The 20166-nt window shown below is 41.1% G+C and overlaps 1 protein-coding gene across 1 annotated transcript; it reads left to right on the plus strand.

Moving 5' to 3' along the window:
* The first annotated feature begins 5795 nt into the window (after positions 1 to 5795).
* On the plus strand, positions 5796 to 19697 carry STMN2 (stathmin 2). Its single transcript, XM_009487096.2, has 4 exons — positions 5796 to 5907; positions 6532 to 6704; positions 16612 to 16803; positions 19638 to 19697. The coding sequence occupies exons 1-4, from the start codon at positions 5826 to 5828 to the stop codon at positions 19695 to 19697; spliced, it is 507 nt and encodes a 168-aa protein (XP_009485371.1). The 5' UTR covers positions 5796 to 5825.
* Positions 19698 to 20166: the final 469 nt, after the last annotated feature.

Here is a 20166-nt window from a genome sequence, read left to right on the forward strand (position 1 = left end):
TTTCATGACTGCTGCAAACTAGCTGCCTTAAATATTAGATGGCCAGCATTAATTAAAATGAATCCCAGACTCCTACATCTCAGACTAGTGCCAAAAATTAAATGTTATGTAGAATCCCTATCACTTGTGCTCCATCTTGAGTTTTACTTCTCCCAGTCCCATGTACTAGTCCCAGTACTAGTTCACCACTTTACCAGCACTCATCTTGCAGCCTTCTTCAAGTATCCCACCAGCTATAGGGAAATAATTGCCGTTATGATCACAGAACACCATTTCATTGGACAGAAAAGCATGCAGCACACTACTAAAATGGAGTATTAAAAAAAAGAAATACTGGCCAACAGAGTGTGCCTGTGGTTGTTCACAAAATGACATGACTTTTCATGACTTACAGCATTGTCTTGACAAACCAAAAACTCTAGCACTTCAAAGGGAGCATTAACAAAGTGAAATTTGTAACAAATTGCTTTGTCAATAACATCCGTGGGAAATCAGTGTAAAGGATTGCTGTGGTAGGTCTTCTGTACCTTGTGTTTCATGCTTCACCTAATCTTCCTTCTTACTCCTTCCAAAGCCGAAAACAAAGCAGGATTTCCATTCAGTCTCACAAAGCTGACTGTCTTACAGGTGCCTGGCAAGGGAACACAGGGCTGAGCCATGCCATGGGTTGCACATTTTGACCATGGGCAACATGCCAGTTTCTGTTTCCTTCCAGGTGTGCAGAACTTCAAGAACTAGTTGGCTAGTAGGACTGGAAGTGTCAAAAATCAGTAGCACTTTATTATATGCAGACTGCATTCAGTAAGGCAAAAGAAATCAACAGATTTGCCTTCATCAGATGTTAATTATAAGTAACATTTACACTTATATCTCTGCTTTCATGTGTTAAAAATAGTCTTGCTTATGAATAATGGTCTCTGCTGTGACACGGCAATCTGTCCTAGCTGTGCTTTGCCAAGGAACAAAATGTGACCCAAATTGCCCATGGCCTGTCAGTCAGGGCAGATTTTCATTTTATAGTGTAAACTATAAAAAGTTCCTTACAGCTATTAGATAACAGATGAGAACAGACAGGGTGGTTTTACCAGTGTTTTCCCTAATCTTCCTATTTCCCCCAGCAACAAGTAAGTGCTTGCTCACTTGTAATGGCAGCCATAGCACCCTTCCTCATTAGCTTCATGCAAGTGAGCTGCAGGACTGGCGATGGACTAATTTTCTGTCATTAGTGGAGGAATATGGGATGTATCTGGATAAGCATATTATTTGAGATCAGGAGAGCACTTTCAAAGAGAGTCATCAACACACCCCAACTGACTATGCTTTGGTTCATGCTGCAAAGCAATCTCAGAGTGCACAAACTGGTTTACTTGATAGGTAATGAAACTGGAAGATGTGCATTAGCAGCATATCCACTATGCTCCAGGCACTAATGGTTGTTCAGACCATGGGACTGAACTAGTCTAAGGAAGAGACCCCCAAAATATTTACAGCATGGGCACGGAGTCCTTAAAATTGTTTCCCTCTGGAGATCTGGTCCTGCTGTGCTTCCCTGCTTGCTCATGCAGATATAGCACTGGTGCCCTTGAAAGCCTGTGGGAGATCTTACATGGGTCAGCAAGTAAAGAGCCCACAAAGGAAGATCATGGAAATGTTCACCCAATGCAGGGAGTGGCTTCACAGTTTCTAAACATAGCTGTTAAAAAATAATGGCAGAAGTTTGAGAAAATGGTGAGATTAGCTTAAAACAGGGATACTAATGTGTATTTGGGACTCATTCAGAAAAAAATCATGCAGTCTTGAGTTTCAGACTTATCCGAGTTTCATCATCTCTGAAGCTGTCAAAGCTTTTAAGGGCATTAGATAATATTTCCAAAGCTTTCTCTGCAACTCTGAGTATGATGAATTTATTTAAAAAAATAGGTGAGGTTCTGAAATAGTCACATGTCTTCAGAATTTAAGACAACCTGTAAATACTAGGACATTCACAGCAAAACTCCAAGAATTGCTAATACTGAAATCCCTTCTGGTTTTAGCAAAAAATCAGTGTTCTGCTCTTGCCCAACTTTGAAGCATTTAATGCATCTAAACATTTAAATCTTGCTGCATATAACTGAGAAGATTCTGTTGCTGTCTTTTGTCAACATTGTTCTTTCCTAGCAATTTCCCTATCAAAGCTTTTGTAGTATTACGATTACCATCATTTACTTTCCTTCATTTAACTTGCACAGTTAATGGAATGATATGTACCCTACATGACTGCACAAGGAGCTATATAATTAGCAAGCCAGTTGAAACACGTTTGGAAAATAAACTTTGTTGCAATCACTGCTTCTCTTCAAGGGTTTTTAAGAGCTCCACTATAAGACAGATCATTTTTGTGCCTATTTCAGTTAACACAAGAGGTCCTGTGCAGATGGCATAAATGTTGTGCTGTTGGCTTTCTGGCCTAGGTGTGCTTCCATGGCTGAAACACTAACTCCTCGGGATTTAGGAAAGCACAGATATCTCTCTGTTCAACCTGCATGGCACCAGCCAGCCACTCTAATCAGACCTAATAGGTACTAACTACAGGTGCCTGTGTAGATGTCACTGGGCTAACAATAGTGCTTATTTTATGGCTGTTTAAGGAAAGGACAGCTGAGCAAAGCAGGGCTCCTGCTACTCAGTGCTGCCAAATAAGCTGTTCTTTGCCTGGCCAAGGGGGACAAGTCACAATGATGATTTTGGGTGCCTGAGATGTGTAGGTCTTCGGTTCCTTTGAGGCCTTCAGCCCCTGTCTCCAACAAGAAAACCAGTACTTGTCAACACATTAGGAATACAATGCATTGCATACTCTCCCAATGGCTGCCCAAGGCAGAGTAGGACTGCTTTCCCATCCTTTCCAGTATCATCCATGTGTTGTTTGGTTCCCAGGGTGGCAGCAGCCTCCAGAACTTGCTGTGAGTATTCAAGCCAAGTTCCAACTATGGTTGAAGGACTTTCTAGGGCAAATGGAGACTAAATCAATACCATGAAAAAATAAAATGTAACGCTTGTAAAGCATGGAAAGTCATCCTAATTCTGTCAGTGGACAGAATGAAATAGGACAATCATTTCGCCAGCATGCTTTCAGTGCAGGTATTGTGCTGAAAGGAGAGAGCTGAGCACGTTCTTATCTTTATCCAGCCATGTTTTGCAGATGACAAGCTGGGAGAACAAACACCTTTTTCTAATTGTTTTAAACGCTGTTAAAAAACAAGACATACTCAATGTCAAGCAAAGATAAAAAACAGTAACAAAGGCCCCAAAAGGCAGGATTCCTAGGACACTGCTTTGCATGCCTCTTTCTACAAAGATATTTCAAGGTATACATTGTAGCAGTGGTGCAGCAGACCTTGTACAAGAAGGTTTAGCTTTCAGCTTGGGTCATCAATGGCCATGTCTTTAACGCACAACCCAGTGTCCATTTTCTATAAGTTTAGCAGCCTCCCAGGCAGTATGCAGGGTCTCATGTTCACCCACTCCACAGCCTCCCTGCTGAAGAGGATGAAATTTTGGTGGTGTGGGCAGCCAGCTGGGCAAGCCCTCCTCAAAAGACAGTCTGGACAACCACACCTGTGCTCTTAGAATTATGCATGCAGTCAAATGCTTTGTGGGATGGAGGCCTAATTTAACTTATCATTATGTTTGACTATTAACATAGATCAGTTGGACATAATTTGTCCCTTCAGAGGATTTCTTAGTTATTCATTACAAGTTGGTACTTAGTTTCAAACCAAAAAACTTGTCAAGTCCAAGGTTCCTTTGCGTGGGTTATTTAGTGTCCATGATTAGAGGTCCCTATGCAAAGCTTAATTAGATTAATTAGTCATCCACTGGCAGTTAGAAATCCATTCCTGAACTGATGTATCATAGAATCATCAAATCATTTACGTTGGAAAAGACCTTTAAGATCATTGAGTTCAACTATTAACCTAACACTGCCAAGTCCCACTAAATCACATCCCTAAGTGCCACGTCTACACGTCTCTTAAATACCTCCAGGGATGGGGACTCAACCACTTCCCTGGGCAGCCTGTTCCAATGCTTGACAACCCTTTTGGCAAAGATATTTTTCATAATATCCAATTTAAACCTCCCCTGGAGCAACTTGAGGCCATTTCCTCTTGTCCTATTGCTTGGTACTTGGGAAAAGAGACAGACACCCACTTTGCTACAACTTCCTTTCAGGTAGTTGTAGAGCGATAAGGTCTCCCCTCAGCCTCCTTTTTTCCAGGCTAAACAACTCCAATTCCCTCAGCCGCTCCTTGTAAGACTTGTGCTCTAGACCGTTCACCAGCTTCGTTGCCCTTCTCTGGACATGCTCCAGCACCTCAATGTCTTTCTTGTAGTGAGGGGCCCAAAACCAAACACAGTACTCCAGGTGCAGCCTCACCAGTGCTGTGTACAGGGGGACAATCATTTCCCTGCTCCTGCTGGCCACACTATTCCTGATACAAGCCAGGATGCTGTTGGCCCTCTTGGCCACCTGGGCACACTGCTGGCTCATGTTCAGCCGGCTGTTGACCAACACCCCCAGGTCCTTTTCAGCCAGGCAGCTTTCCAGCCACTCTTCCCCAAGCCTGTAGCGTTGCATGGGGTTGTTGTGACCCAAGTGCAGGACCCTGCACTTGGCTTTGTTGAACCTCATACAGCTGGCCTTGGACCATCGACCCAGCCTGTCCAGGTCCCTCTGCAGAACCTCCCTACTCTCGAGCAGATCAACACTCCCGCCCAATTTGGTATCTTCTGCAAACTTACGGAGGGTGCACTCAATCCCCTCATCCAGATCATTGCTAAAGATACTGAACACCACTGGCCCCAAAACAGAGCCCTGGGGAACACCACTTGTAACTGGCTGCCGACTGGATTTAACTCCATTCACCACAAGTCTTTGGGCCTGGCTAGCCAGCCAGTTTTTTACCCAGTGAAGAATACACCCATCCAAGGCATGAGCAGCCAGTTTTCCAGGAGAATGCTGTGGGAAATGGTGTCAAAGGTTTTACTAAAGTCTAGGTAGATGATATCAACAGCCTTTCCCTCATCCACTAAGTGGGTCACCTTTTCATAGAAGGAGATCAGGTTAGTCAAGCAGGACCTGCCTTTCACAAACCCATTACAAAGCCAGTAAAGGTAACACTGTAAAGGTAAATTACAAGGGTATTTATTGCATCAGCTGATATACACTAGACCTGAGTATGGAAATAAGTAGATGAGGAAGGAAAAGGGTTTTTTTTTCAAGTAGTTATGCATATTAAGGACATTATGCAAAAGATTTTATAAATGTATCCTCATTTCTGTTTTTATTTTTAATTATCTGGATGACATTTTCATTTGTAACAGATAATGTCTTTAGCATCTGCCTATGGCAACACACGGGCAGCATTTCAGTGCTGTTCTCAATTGCATTTCGATATGTCAGAGAATTTGTTAGAGCTTCATTTCTCTCCACCTGCCAGGAGAGAGTGGAGTCATGGCACTCTTCCAATGCTAAATACATTTCCCGGTAGCCAGATACTTCACTTTGTATAAACTGAAGAGGACTACCTGTGTTAGACCCAAGGTTGAGGTCATGTAGGAGATCAGAAACAGTCTCTGCAGTACTGAGCATCTCATGTGTGATTTGATAAAATCTCAATGTTCAGAAGAAATAGTTGAAAGTAAATATTCTAGAGAAATCTGCCAGGTGGCTGATAGAGCAGATTTGCTGGTCTGCAGCCAGTCACCTCAGTTAGAGATTCACTAAGGAGGATCTGGGCAAATGAGGCACGCTAACAAGGTCTCTCATTTCAGCTTACAAGGAAAAGATGAAGGAGCTGTCCATGCTGTCTCTGATCTGCTCCTGTTTTTACCCTGAACCTCGCAACATGAACATCTATAAATATGATGGTGAGTGACTTTCACTGGAAATCATCCTGCAGGTCAGATAATGTGCCAGTGCTGGAAAATTACTCAGTCTATAATGTTAGTGAGTGGATGTTTTGCTGATTTTACAATTCATTTGTTGGTTTTGGCTATTACCTTCTATTAATTGTGTATTACCCGTGATGCTGGATATTGTTCCTAATAGCAGCTAACTAAACTCTTAAAACTAGCCCTTTCATACTGAGCTGTACATTTCCTACTCCCCATTTGAGAATTACAGCTCTTCACAGCTGTCAAAATTCCTGAGGAAAGCAAGAAAAGACAAAAACGTGCTTAAAAAATTAATCAGTTTAGGCACTGCTCACAGGGGGTCTGAAATGACACAGAACCCCAATAAGCTTCCAAAACTGCTGTAAATTTTTATCTTTATGAGATTAAGGTATAATTAAGCTATTACAGAGAAAATGGAATGTACTTCTCCTGAGAACAGTTTTCAGCCCATAATCTGCCATTGCATTTAAAATGCCCAAGGCAAAGATGCTAAATCTTTTGTCTGTGCTTCTGATCCTGCACTGACGTCTGGGCTGCTTCTCTCCTCAGTACCACTGAGGTACTGAAGGGCTTACCATTTCTCACTTTATTGTGCAGATATGGAAGTGAAACAAATCAACAAACGTGCCTCAGGCCAGGCCTTTGAACTGATCCTAAAGCCTCCATCTCCGATCTCAGAAGCACCACGAACTTTAGCTTCTCCAAAGAAGAAAGAACTCTCTCTTGAGGAGATCCAGAAGAAGCTGGAGGCTGCAGAGGAGAGGAGAAAGGTATGTTTCCTTAAAAAAATGCTAGTAATTAGATCTGACAGTGTACAGAATAACAGCCAAGTTTCCTGCCCATTGGTGTTTTCCATTGCCATCACTAACTCACAGTGGCCTGCATGGACAAAAACTATTAACATGTTTAAAGAAACAAATGAGTTTATCTTCTTTCAGCAGCTTGCAAACAAACCTCACGGGTTTTGATGCTTGGGAAGTATGCATCACAAAATACAGATAACTTTGGACAGGAAGCCCAAGTGGGTTCAAATACATATGCTTACTGTGTGAATGTAAGTAGTTCATTCAGAGCATCCATAATAGTTGCTGAAAACCAGTGCAATTCTTCTAGTGTCTAAATTTAAGAGATGGATGTGCAAATTCAAACAGCTACTGCCTGGGCTACCAGATCTTGACTCCTTGTAGTGCCCCTGGAAATGACTCACAAGGCCCACCTGAGGCAGCTAAAATGTCTTATTTATGCAGTATGGAGGCATGTCAGCCCTGAATAAAGAGCGTTCTGGATCATTCACCACACACTTGGATGAAGACGCTAGCATAACACAGCTACTAAGGAGAAGCATTTCTAGCAGACAGTCTCAATAGTGCTGGAAGTTGGCCTTGTAGGGTTATCTACAAACTAAGTCTTCCCTTCTTTATGACCTTAACCACAATGGTAAAACCCTGTTTCATAATCAATTAGTTTGTCACATAGGGTTTGGAAGGGTTGTTACACCTTCTTCACAAAGGTTAGCACAAATACAGGGTGCATGCAGCAGGAAGTCCACATTAACTGTTTATTTGGCTTTCATCTTGACTGATGTGTTGAAGAGGTCTTTATTTGCTCTAAGTCAGAGCTAGCTTAGGTTGCTTTTTTTTTTTTTTTCCGGAAGATAAAAAGACAAATTCCAGATCAGATAAGTCAGAGGATGAGAGACAAAGCCAATGAGACACTCACCCTTGCCAGTCTGAATTGCCACTCTGAAAATTAGCAGTGTTCTGTATGGGCCCAGTGTTTATGCTGTGTTGCACCATTTCAAGAAAGTCATGGCTGGCTGCAATGGTCACAGAAAGCGCAAATGTAGTAATATGTTGCCCTGCTTAATCCATGTTTCCTTCTGCTATGGCACAAAAGGAGAGCCACAGAAGCCAGAGAAGCCTCAAGAGCCATAGAACGACTTTCTGTGTCCTTCAACCACGTGATCAATGTTATTTTGTGGCAAATCTGCCTGCACCAGTTAAAGTGGAGTTAGAAACCCCTTCCAGCTGCTCATGGAGTCCCTGGTAGAGCGTATCTGAAAATGAAACAAGCTTAGATATCTCTAAGCCTTTCATTTATCTCTTAACCAATGTGATTTGTTACTAAAACTGACGTTTACAGAATTGTTTCCAGGTATGGACAAAAATGTATACAGAAATCCAGGGACAGCAGGTATGCCACAGATAGCACATGGAACAGCTCCAACAAAAGCAGCTCCATTCCCCTTTCACTCCTGTCAGACCAGATCAGGGTCGCTTCCAAGAAACCCACTGGACTGATTCCACTGGTGTATAGTGAGTCCACTGAAGTCAGTAGATCTGGATTACTGACAGGTCCTTAAAACCTGGCCCTCAGTTTTGATTTGCAATGAAACCTGACTATTCTGGACCTCACTAATTTGAACAATTATTTTAGGTGAACACTGAAGTGTTGCTACATTTGCCATTTCTGCTGCCTTCCTAACACAAGACTCTCTGCTTCTCATGCACACACATTAGCACTATTGCTTCTTTCAAATAAATACTTCTGCCAGAGTATTCGTTTCAGTAAAAAGGACATGACTGTCTGTGAAAGGAATATGCATTTGCACTAACACCTGCCCAGAAGTATGAGCATTCACACACCCAAATGATGATATGCCCCAATGACTTGATCTGTGAAGTGCCACTGTACCGAGCACAAATACTCAAGTAAAGATATGGACACAGAATGAAATGGCAGTAATTAAGAAGCCTGATATTATGCATATACTTAGTGGGAAGTAGAAACTGAATGTCCCAGAGATTTCATTTCATTCATTTCATTTCTTCCTAAAGAAAAACTCATTATGCAATAAACTGGTAATCAGTGATAGCAATACAGACACCTGCCATTTCTTCCCCTTGGTACTGTGTTCATTTTGAATGAACTGAGTTATTTTAATAGACAAGATCCTCCATGTTAACATTGCAGCAGAAATTGCTGGGAAAGGAACAAAGAACAGAGCAGAAAACTTCATTACCTCACTGTTAAAATCCCTGGTGCTCCCACATCTCAACTATTGCCTTCATTTTTGGCCTGAAAAAGAGTATATTGCAGAGAAGGATGAAAAAGCAATCAGAGGAACAGAACATCTTCCATAAGAAGATAAATTAAATAGTCCACTTTTCAGCTCAGAAAGAGACAACAGATGGAAGATAAAAAAGAAGTCTACAAAGTCAGGAATGGTAATGAGAAGATGAATAGGAACAATTATATTCTGTTTCACACAATCTAAAGGGGAAGAAACACTCAATGAAATCATCAGACAGCAATTTCAAAACAGAGAGAGGCAGTCACCTTTTCATGTATTGTTTAATCAAGCTGTATTTGTTATCACAGACTATGTAGAGATTATTAAAATATTAAGTATTTCAAAAAGACAATAGCAAAATTGATAGAGCACTACCTTGTAGGAAATGGCTATATGAATGCAGCCTCTGGCTCAGAAAATATGTAACTTAGTGACTGCTGAAAGCTAAGGATACAGAGAGAGAGAGATGTATAAATATATATGTACGTGTGTGGGGGGGTATATACGTGTATATATATGTGTGTGTGTGTGTATATACATATAGTATGTATCTCAACGAAAGGACCAGACAGTTTTGCCCAACTTCATCTACACTTCCCTAAGGATTTTCCACTTTCTGCTGCTAGACAAACCAGACAGCCTTTCTCACATCCAGCATGGCATTTGTTATCATACTTTCCAATCTATGTACAACAGCTGTCAGGCATGACCATTCTAGATTGTGTCCTTCCAGCACAGTTCTAATTAAAATCAAGTATAACTAATGGATGAGAATTGCCTTTTTGGAAAAAAATACTAATTGATTTCACACTGTTTAGGAATTAGATTCTGTTAATTTGGCAATGTTCATTAATAAATTTTCAAACTCATGAGAACATCTACAGCAATACATGCACTTCAGCAGTCTCCTGCTTATGCTGTTTCCTGTTTATCATTCTTGTTTATTGCCTTATAAGCTTTTACAGGGGTCTTCCCTTTTCTCCCCCTTTTTCTCTACCTCACATGACAGTCACTGTGACCTCATACTCTCAGACCAAACTGAGAGTTTCACCTGAGGTATTTTTTCCTTTTACACGACACAGTAAGACCCATTTGGGCTAGTTACAGATTTGTCCTTTCCATTTATAGAATCCTCTTTACAGCATGTCGTTTTCCCATTATTTTTTTGGCATATGTGTGCTATATTTTCCCACCTTGATGGATAATCAGAAAGATCTTTTCATCCTTCCCACTTAAGAAATTAGAGCACAGTGACATTGTAAGCAGCAGAAGTTTATTTCTTACAGAACCTTTATCAATTTTTATCCATTGGCCTTGAATGTTCAGCTATTATTACACTTGATGTACAGACTTCAAGAGCCATATGTTGAATTATGTGTCTTTGTTGCCCATGTTCAACTTACTAGCATAAAAATGAAATACTAAAGGAACGCACGTTTCTACTAGGCTTTGGATTATGGGAGAGAAATCATATGTAATTAAATCCTCTTAATGGCTTTGTATTGGGATGAAAATGAATGAGGCTCATTCCTAGTCTTAGCACCACAAAGAATGCAGGAGAACAGTCATAATTTTTAACTTTCATGCCGTTGGATATAGGCTTATATCTACATGAGTTTTTAATACCATTACTACGACATGCTGCAAGATAAGCTCCCCGTGCAGCCTAGCCTGGGCAAGGCTTGCTGTGCTCCCTGCAGCAGGCAGGCAGGCAGCCTGGGGCATCTCTGCCAGCATCGTGGCCACACTGCATCGGGCTTCAGCACCCAACTCGCTGCCCCTTTAAGCCAGCCCCACAGCTTGCCCAGAGCTTGATCCATGTCTCCCTTGGCATTGAAAAAGCCACCCATGCTTTACCGCATGGTACAGCATGTTGTTGGGGGGAAAAGGCTTCACCAAGGTGGGGAAGGTAGCAGAGCTGGGGGGAGAATGCCCCCTCCTAGAAATTGTGCGGGACCTACAAAACTGCCACTCCAGGCAAGAGGAGAGGCAGAGAAGGGATCAGCACTTTCCCTGGCAAAAGTGGTGCGAGTTTTGTTCTTCCAGCTCATTCTTATTCCCCTCCTTGTTTCCTGTAATTTGTAAGCGAGCAGGCTGGGAGGGAGGACAGGCACTGCCTCCCATCTTGCCCATCTACTGATCTCCCTTTCTGTTACTGCTGGCCCTTGGCTGTGCTTGTGTGGAGAGGCAATACAGCATGAAATTCTTTTCTGTGTAAAGGTCCCAGCAATACATGTGGAATCAGCACCAGAACTGGGTGTTTCTGCACCATTTTGATTTACACCATAGCATTTCCATGCATGGTGCTTCACCCCTACTGTTTTAAAAACAGATAGCCAAAAGTGCAAGCCACTCCACAGCTCCTCATCCAAAAAGTGTAAGCCTATGGGATATGTGCCCACAGGGAGATGTTTTCTACCAGCTAGGTGAGGGTTTGGGGTGTTAGGCACAAAGGTCTGTCTCAGAGCACATGGAGTCATGAGCAGACACAGCATACATCCCAATGCTGGCAAAGCTTCTCCCTGCAGTCTGCCATGGGCTTTGCTGCTAATGAACAATTGTAAGACACTGACATTGATCTTTATTAACTTTAAAATGCCAGGCCTCAAACTGCAGCAGATCAAGAAATGCCTTCATGAGCAGGTAGGGGAGCATCAGGCAGAGGGCTCAGGCGGTACCTCTTGCATTCTCCAACATGCCTTGTTCACCCTGCAAACACAGGTTCACAACCCTGCAAATAGCAGTTTGGTGCCTGTTGAGGAAGAGAAAGTGAGGGGGATTGTTTCACGTTGTGGCCGGTTTTTGGTTTTTTTTTTTAAACTCTTCTTCGTGTTCTTAGTAGCCCTGACCCAAAGCTCCACTGGCAGACAGGACAAAAAAGAAAAGATTCTCATCCAAATTCAGGCAAAATTTTGCACCATCTGGTTTCAGTAGAAGCAAGACTTCCCCTACGGTTACAGCTCAGATGTCTCTGGCTCTCCTGACATATGGCTATTTCACTCCTCTGCTCTGTGTCCCCATGGAGCAGGAGCATCCCCCTTTTTTTCATGTGTCTTCAGACTGTCATTGCTGTGGGAGAGAAACTGCTGTATATTTGTACACTGCCTGGGACAATGAGTCCTCAAAACAGGCTGAAAAGGTGCTTAGGTAATACAAATAATAGTATTCCTAGTGAGGAATAGGATGTAACCATACAGAGATTTGAAGAAGCCAGTGCCATGAGTGAGGTCTAACTTGAGTCCATTCCCTTGGTTTTATGTGGAAAAATCCCAATATCAATTCCTTCTCCTGAAAACATCACTACTTCAACTCACCATTTCTTTCTGATTAATACCTAGGCTTCACATTGGCATTTACATTGCAGTAGGAGCCTTTCATCCTGTCTTCACATTATGCTCCATTAATATTATCTCTTAAATACACTGAAGAATACCAAGGTTAATGCAGCTTCTCCTGAACAATTTAATTTTAAAAAATCCAGCCAGTGAATGAATGTGTTATGAAAGTGGAGCTCTCATGACTAGTAGTGTGCCTCATACATCCTGGTAACTAAGGATCCTAGTAACTAGGGTGAATACATTCAAGCTGAAATTCCCAGTTTAAAAGCAGTTGTCTAAGCCCATTTCTTCCTTAAAAGTAACCCTTTAATTTTGTCTCTGCATTAATGACTTCAATATTTGGATGTACATGTCAAAGAAAAATAGATAAATGTGAGAAAATAAAGCATCTGTTACTCAGATGAGTTTTCTTCCTGTGAGTAATAATTTAAAAATGTACACATCTCCAAAGTCAGTTTCCATAAATAATTTTGCTCACTATGTGAGTGTTTAGTTGTCTGCATCTATCTCTGGCCAGCTAAGTATGAGATGTGGATTTCCTTTTGAAGCACTCATCTCTGAAAACTGGGGGTGCACATGATCCTTTAGAAATATGACATGAATATCATAGGAGTTTGCCTGCGTTAGCTCTCTTTTTAGTGCAGCAGTACATTTCTAGGAGCAGAGGTATATGTACCAGGAATGTTTTGCAACATTTTTATTCCTCCACATCTATCATTAGATGCTGCAGCTATAGCTGCATTGATTATGCCTTGTTATATTTAAGAAGTCTTCTGGATATTCCCCCTTGAGTATTGCTTTTTCCATCATTTCATACTTTTGTCTCCTTATTAATCTTCTTTATCTTTCATCCCATTTCCAGACTTTTTTACTCATTTTCTCAGAATAGCTGCACAAGAAGCACTTATCATAAGCCATTTACGAGTGTGTTAGAACATGGGCTATCAAGGATTTGAAAATATCCTTTCCAGCACTTCAAACAATACAATGTTGAAAATAAACTTGGAATAAAAACTTCCTACATATGTTGGAAACCTATATCAAGACTGCGGGAGTCCAAACACAGCAGTTAAAAGCCAACACAAACAACAAACGGAGTCTATTAATCCCAGCCCCGCTAGATATCTGGGGTCATTCATTTAGCCATTTCTGGATGTGTAGTAGACTTTGAACAGACAGGGTGGCCAAGTTCTTTTGCCAAATGTGTTGGAAACAGAAAATCGTTTGACAATTGAGTACAAAAACACACCAGCAACCTTCCAAAATTGTCGTAAGGGGATTTCAAAAATTGTCTGAACACCAGGGAGACAAGCAGACTCACAGCTGGGGTACAATGGCATTGGAAAAGGGACGTCAGTCTAAATGAGACTCTACCCCATGGATGTTTTGTGGTGGGGAGGGGGGTCCCTTTATTTTGAACCAGTCCTGGGTACCTTGAACATGTTGAGTGAGAAAAAGGAATGTTGTTTAAGGCATATTGTAAAGGAAAATCTCATTAGGGGTGTACAGTCAGTTCCTGAGGCCTGGTTTAGCTTTCATTCAGACTCTTACTGGTGCCAACACAATTTGCATCCAGTAAATACTGAACTGGAGTATAAGGATTTTTTTCATTATGATGCATTAGTGGACAAATCACTTTTGAATGTGTTGTCTGCCAGCATAGCCTCCAGAACTATGTGTACTTTGATATGGAACTCTTTCGCTATTGTCCTGGATTTATGATAACAAGAAGTAGTTCCAGAAGTCAAAGGGTTTGAATGGAAGAAAACAAATCCTGAAAAATGGGCAAGTGCCCCGTAGTCTCAAAGGCATTTTGCTACCTCCTGTTGAAAGCCAATGTTCTTTTCAAAAATGCTGCTTATAGGCACAGTCCAAATTTTACTTTCTATTATAGCATCTCCATGGGCCCTGGTATGTCCTCGAAAATGTCTGTTTACCAAATCTGAAAATGCTTGATTTTATAACACATTATGTATACATATTTAAACACCATGAAATGTTAGCCTTCCAAATTAACAAGCCACTCCTTAAACGTTTCATGGGCAAGGACATTACAATCAGTACCATAGTATCTTCTCTGTTCAAACTCCCAACAGGAAGGGAGATAGATTCTTAGATTATCAAAGTAACTCAGATCAGTTAAGCAACAGGTTCACAAAATTCATACCAGCAACCAAAATTTAATGATGATAACTTTTGCAAAAGTAGATGAAACGTTGACATTGAATAGTAAATTAAACAGAAAATGCAGAATAACTTCACAAGCACTGGTTAAACCGAGTCACTCAAGATGGTCCAAAAATGGTAAAACAAGATGAAGATGTTCAATTATTTCAGTTTTATGTTGTACAAAATCTTTCAAAATAACTTTTTTACATTTTGAAATAGCCTATATTTAAAGAAATGTTAAATGCTAAGTGTGTAAAAATCAAATACTTTGCTTCAAAATAGCCTATTTTTATTATATGATTATTAAATTGTTGATGTTTTTGTTAAATTTATGGGGCTTTTATGATTTTTCAGTCTACAAATTTCCTTCTTTGCCCAGCTCTCTTTCGCTTTGGCTCATTCTCCTTCCATTCTCCACCAGTGGAAGTCCCTCTGCTTTTGACTGCGCCTCTCTGGGGACTTTTTTTTCCCATTTGTAACATCTTTTGGCCTGCACAACAGTTATTCTCTCTGAGTCAAAGATCTGAAAAATGCTTGCTCTATTACTAACTGTTCAGCATATGCTGTAATGGAGGTAAGAGCAAGGAGGAGCCTTTGTAAGGTACCGACCATTTCAGTAGACCATTCCCATCAGCATGTGCTCCAGGGAGCACAATTTGAGAAATGAGCCCTTAACTGCAACCAGGCCAGAGTGAAAGCAAATGCATTAAGTGGCCAAGATGGATGAAAGTGGCTTTTCCCTCTGATCTCAAGCAAGCCATTACAGCCTTGCAAACCCAGATATGTTTTACTCCAGTGTCTTGCTGCAAGATGTTCTGCCTGGCTCTTGCAGCCTTTTCTAGAATCCGCTTAATTTGATCATCAATGCATTTGGCTTTGTGTGTATCTTACCTTTGTTAAAATACTTGTTTTCTCCTCGTAGTTGGATCTCGCTCATGTAAAAGAATTGCAGCCTTTTTCACGCTGTTTAAAGCCACATGATAGAATTTAGTAGGATTCATTGTCACTAATTGTAATTAGTGGTTGAAGCCCTTAATTTAGGCCTTAAACTAATTCATTTTTACTGATAACAGTGGCATCAGTGCATTGTGATCTGCACTGAAATCCACACTTAGTTTCCCAGAGCCATATTTCATTCCCTGATTTCTGTTTGCTTCTCATGCTCCCTCTAATTTACTTTATCCAAAAACGTACAATGTTGTTTATCATTTCCAAATAACCCCTCTGAAACATACTGTCTTTTCAACTAGATTTGCCTGGAGGATGGGCCCAATGCTGCAAGTTCTTTGGCTTCTCTCCTAGGATTAGTGGTTTCATGTTAGTAATTCAATTTAAAATAAATAACCAAGCTTATGCTTCTGAGCAATGAGTTTACAAAGAATAACAACACAGTATTGCTCATAGGCTGCATCCATTTAATTCGTACCTGCAGTTTTCATCTTCCATGCAAAATCGGAATTTTTAACTAAAAATGGCTTTTTTGTTATTTTCTATGGAATAAACCCCTTTTTTTCCCTTCCTAATCAGTGAGATGAAGCCAAACATAAATATCATGGGAAAAAACCCACTGTCTGAATTGATCCTGTCTGTCTTTCACAACACTAAACTTCAAAGCCTGTTATTAACTATTCAATCACATTAAAGGATAGTCCAGCCTAGGTGAAAAATGCACCTCTCCTGTGTCTGCAACCTCCTTCTTAACACTGTACATACCTTCAGCCCCCAGTCCCATACCTCCACAAATAAAATGCTCGTGGCTAAAAGCCTGCAGCTGTCAGAGGTTGAGCAACCACTGCAGTAACCCAGACAACCCAGGGCAGTAACACATGACAACATCTCTTGTTAACAGAAAGAAGTGCTTCGGACACTTCTCTGCTGCTGCCTGAGGCACATACCTCACATTTAGCCAGTGCCTCTAAGCCCATGTTATTGAAGCTAATCTGGTTTATATACAGAAGTGATCTTTCCAAAACGGTGCATATAACAACAAAGCAACAAACTTCACGTGGTTTCCAAACTCAGTGAACTGTTGCCCTATGGGTTTTTTTTTGCTCCACATGAGTATTTCATTTCAGCCACATGTCTCTCTGTTTCCAGTCCCAGGAGGCCCAGGTGCTGAAACATCTGGCAGAGAAGAGAGAACATGAGCGAGAAGTGCTTCAAAAGGCTTTGGAGGAGAACAATAACTTCAGCAAAATGGCAGAGGAAAAGCTGATACTGAAAATGGAACAGATCAAAGAAAACCGTGAAGCTAATTTAGCTGCTCTTATTGAACGTCTCCAAGAAAAGGTAACCACACCATCACTCCTCACCCTAGATTAGAGAGGAAAATCTAATCAATATTTTGAAGAGACGATGTGGGTAGCTCCTATCCCAGTTGCTACACTTGAGGACTTTTTAAGTCAGAGCCCCTGATGCCTGTCTAAACCACCACTCACATTTGAAAATTACTAAATAACTATAATCACACAATCACAGATGGTTTAGGTTGGAAAAGGGCTCTGGAGGTCATCTGGTGCAACCGCCCTGCTGAAACAGGGCCACATAGAGTAGGCTGTCCAGGACCATGTCCAGATGGCTTTTGAATATCTCCAGGGATGGAGATTCCGCAACATCCCTTGGCAACCTGTGCCAGTGCTCAGTCACCTTCACAGTGAAAAAGTGATTCCTGATGTTCAGAGGGAACCTCCTGTGTTTCAGTGTGTGCCCATTGCCTCTGGTCCTGTCACTGGGCACCACTGAGAAGAGCCTGGCTCCGTCCTCTTTGCCCCTTCCCTTCAGGTATTTATATAAGATCCCCCCTCAGCCTTCTCTTCTCCAGGCTGAACAGTCCTAGCTCTCTCAGCCTTTCCTTATAGGAGAGGCTGACAGATGCTCCAGTTCCTTAATCTTCATGGCCCTTCACTGGACTGTCTCCAGAGAAAGACTGATTTTCTACCTTTTAAGAAGTGCTGTGAACAAATGAAAGGTCATGTGTTTAGATTTTGACTTTTAAGAAAAGTCATTGATCAAATCAAACAGTTGTCCTGTGTCTGTAGTTCTTGGTTTCTTGGAGGAGAAAGACAAAAAAATACAGGAAAAAAAAAAATTCTTATACATCAAAAGGGGCCTGTTTTCCCATAAGTCTTGCAACTAAAAGAGAGTAAATTTTGTTTTGGAGATCTTTGGTACAGTCAGAGGAAACAGGTAAATCACAAATGCCACCATGCAGGACCCAGTGTGCCCTTCTCCAAAACAACCCTTCCACACAGGAGAGGAAAACATGCGCATAAAGATTTAGAAATGTTAAGAAAAAATTATTTAATTGTGAATGAGTGATCACTTGTTTCTCTCAGTGATTAACTTTCTAATAAGTTAGTAAATTGACTAACAGAAATAAAATAGCTCTCAGTGGTTTTCAGTGAGATCTTCTCCATAAGCACCTCTGTTTCTTTGTTGGAAACAAAAGTCTCGGAGAGCAGGAAAGAAACAACAGAAACCAAAGGATGATGTTACAAGTGACTACACAAATGGGATAATTCTTGAGCGTAAGAACTGTACCCAGATTACTTGACATTTTTGCATTAGATTAGTTTGCAGGCACATATCCCAAAGCTTATGAAAACAAAGGGAATAGCCAGTTAGCTGTCCTTGAGCCCCAAAAGGAAATGGGAGGGACAGCTGAAGCATCTGTGTCCTAGGTTAATGTTAACAGACTGTTAAGCCCCATTTCCACAGCAATATGATGGCATATGTGCATGAAATCCAAAGAAGGCTTCTGAGCAAAGATGACAGTAACTCATCTGGGAACATTTGTACAGACCAGTAATTAAAAATCACATGACTATACAGTTTTGCCAACACAAACGTGAACCCTGAATATGCAGGAAAAGAAGTGCGATATCTGGGTCCAAATCTTCAAAAGTTACACAGAACTGTGGACGCCCCAAGGTTTTGGTGTCTAGAAGTTCCTACAATCAAAGATAGCTTCTGCAGTTAACAGGAGCAAGCAGCAAGTCCCATATAAAATCTAGCATTCAGTATTATGGATCTTATAAGAAACTGTGATTTACAGAGTCAGTTGATAGAATAAGTTGTCTTGGCCTGTGATCCATAGTCCAACTCAGACGATAAAACCATAATGGTTGACTTCAGTGTATTTTCTACCATAAAAGACCCTCTAATATATGGAAACAGCTAGGGAGTGCTTTAAACTGAAGTCAGCTATGAGTAGATGTTTGCTTCTGTAGTCACCTTGTGTTTGTAATTTGGTTGTCTGGTGGGGGAGCGTTCAGTGATCAGACACAAGAGGTAAAAGTCTGATAGCCTGACAGTTGAAAGGAGAGAGGCATAAACCAAAAACGTAAAAACCAGAAGCTACCAAAAATAATAGTTTTATAAACACCCCAAGCAGAACATTCCTAAATTCATTTGAGAGCTGTTGTTCCTGACCACAGGCCCATTTCTACAGAAGTATCTGAATATACAGTGGCTCAAATAAGCATGGCTGGAAGTGGACAGAAGGGCCTAGCACTGACTTTTGTTAACCATGCCCCTTCTCCATCACAGCCAGAGAAAGAATGGAGAGGACAGGTAGCTTCATCATTGTGTCTAAGGGGATGCTTGAGATGTTCAGATTGACCTGTCTTGGTGGAACTGAATTCTTGGACCTTTATCTATGGTTCCTAAATGCTAGATAACACAGTAACTAACACTTCTGCATACAGTGTGCAAGCAGTTAATGCAAGCCCACTCATCCTTCCCTATATTTAGTTTAACATCTAGGAATTCAAAGAGCAAATATGAGCATGTGGCATGTTTTATGCTGCAAGCAGCACCTTTCTGTGTGGGCCTGAAAATGAAACTCTGTGAAGTGCTGAGGATTATAAGGCCATGTAAGATAAAAGACTGAGCTCCAGAGCATAAACAGAATGTAAGCACTGAACATGCCTCAGGCTGGTCTGGTGGATGACACCTCTCCTGAGGTGATGACACCTCTCCTGCATCCTTTAAAGACGGTTGTGCTGTGAAACAAGTTTTGCATAGGCACCTAAAGCACAGCCTAAATGGGTTGTCATCATGAGGCTCCCTCGGCAGGCGGAATGAGGAAGAGGTTTGATTTTTCCCTTCTTGATGTTTTCCAGGAGAGGCATGCTGCAGAGGTCCGTAGAAACAAGGAGCTCCAGGTGGAACTGTCTGGCTGAAAACAGCAACGGTGGATGTGACCCATCCCCACCATTAGTAAACTTCCCCTGCCTATATTATTATGGATCATGCGATATCAGTATGGGAAATGTATGACATGGTTTAAAAAAAAAAATCAAGAACTCAATAAAAAACTTTAAAAAAGAAACAAAAATAAAAACAAAAACAATGCGGTCTCTTTGCAGAATGATTTGCTTGATGTTTAAAAAACTTGGATCTTATTTTGTAAATACTTACATTTTTGTTAAAAAATACAAGTATTGCATTATGCAAGTTATTTCATAATCTTACATGTCCTGTAACAGGCTTCTGATGTTGTCTATTTCCACTCGGTTGAATTTGCTGGGTCTGTTCATTTGAAGCACCTCACGTCTAATTCCACTCCCTGCGACTTTCATTCCAACCCACCACAAAGTCAGTAGTAGTTCTATGGTGCTAGAGACCAGTCATTGCCTAATAACCTAGACT

Source organism: Pelecanus crispus, chromosome 2 (genome assembly GCF_030463565.1).
Source record: "Pelecanus crispus isolate bPelCri1 chromosome 2, bPelCri1.pri, whole genome shotgun sequence".
NCBI classification, from domain to species: domain Eukaryota; kingdom Metazoa; phylum Chordata; class Aves; order Pelecaniformes; family Pelecanidae; genus Pelecanus; species Pelecanus crispus.

Bases quoted from the DNA above. Each gene is read 5' to 3' on its own strand.
- STMN2 (XM_009487096.2), top strand. From the start codon at position 5,826: ATGAAGGAGCTGTCCATGCTGTCTCTGATCTGCTCCTGTTTTTACCCT. The intron at 5,908-6,531 runs GTGAGTGACTTT...TTTATTGTGCAG, and splicing joins GAACATCTATAAATATGATG to ATATGGAAGTGAAACAAATC. The intron at 16,804-19,637 runs GTAACCACACCA...GATGTTTTCCAG, and splicing joins TTGAACGTCTCCAAGAAAAG to GAGAGGCATGCTGCAGAGGT.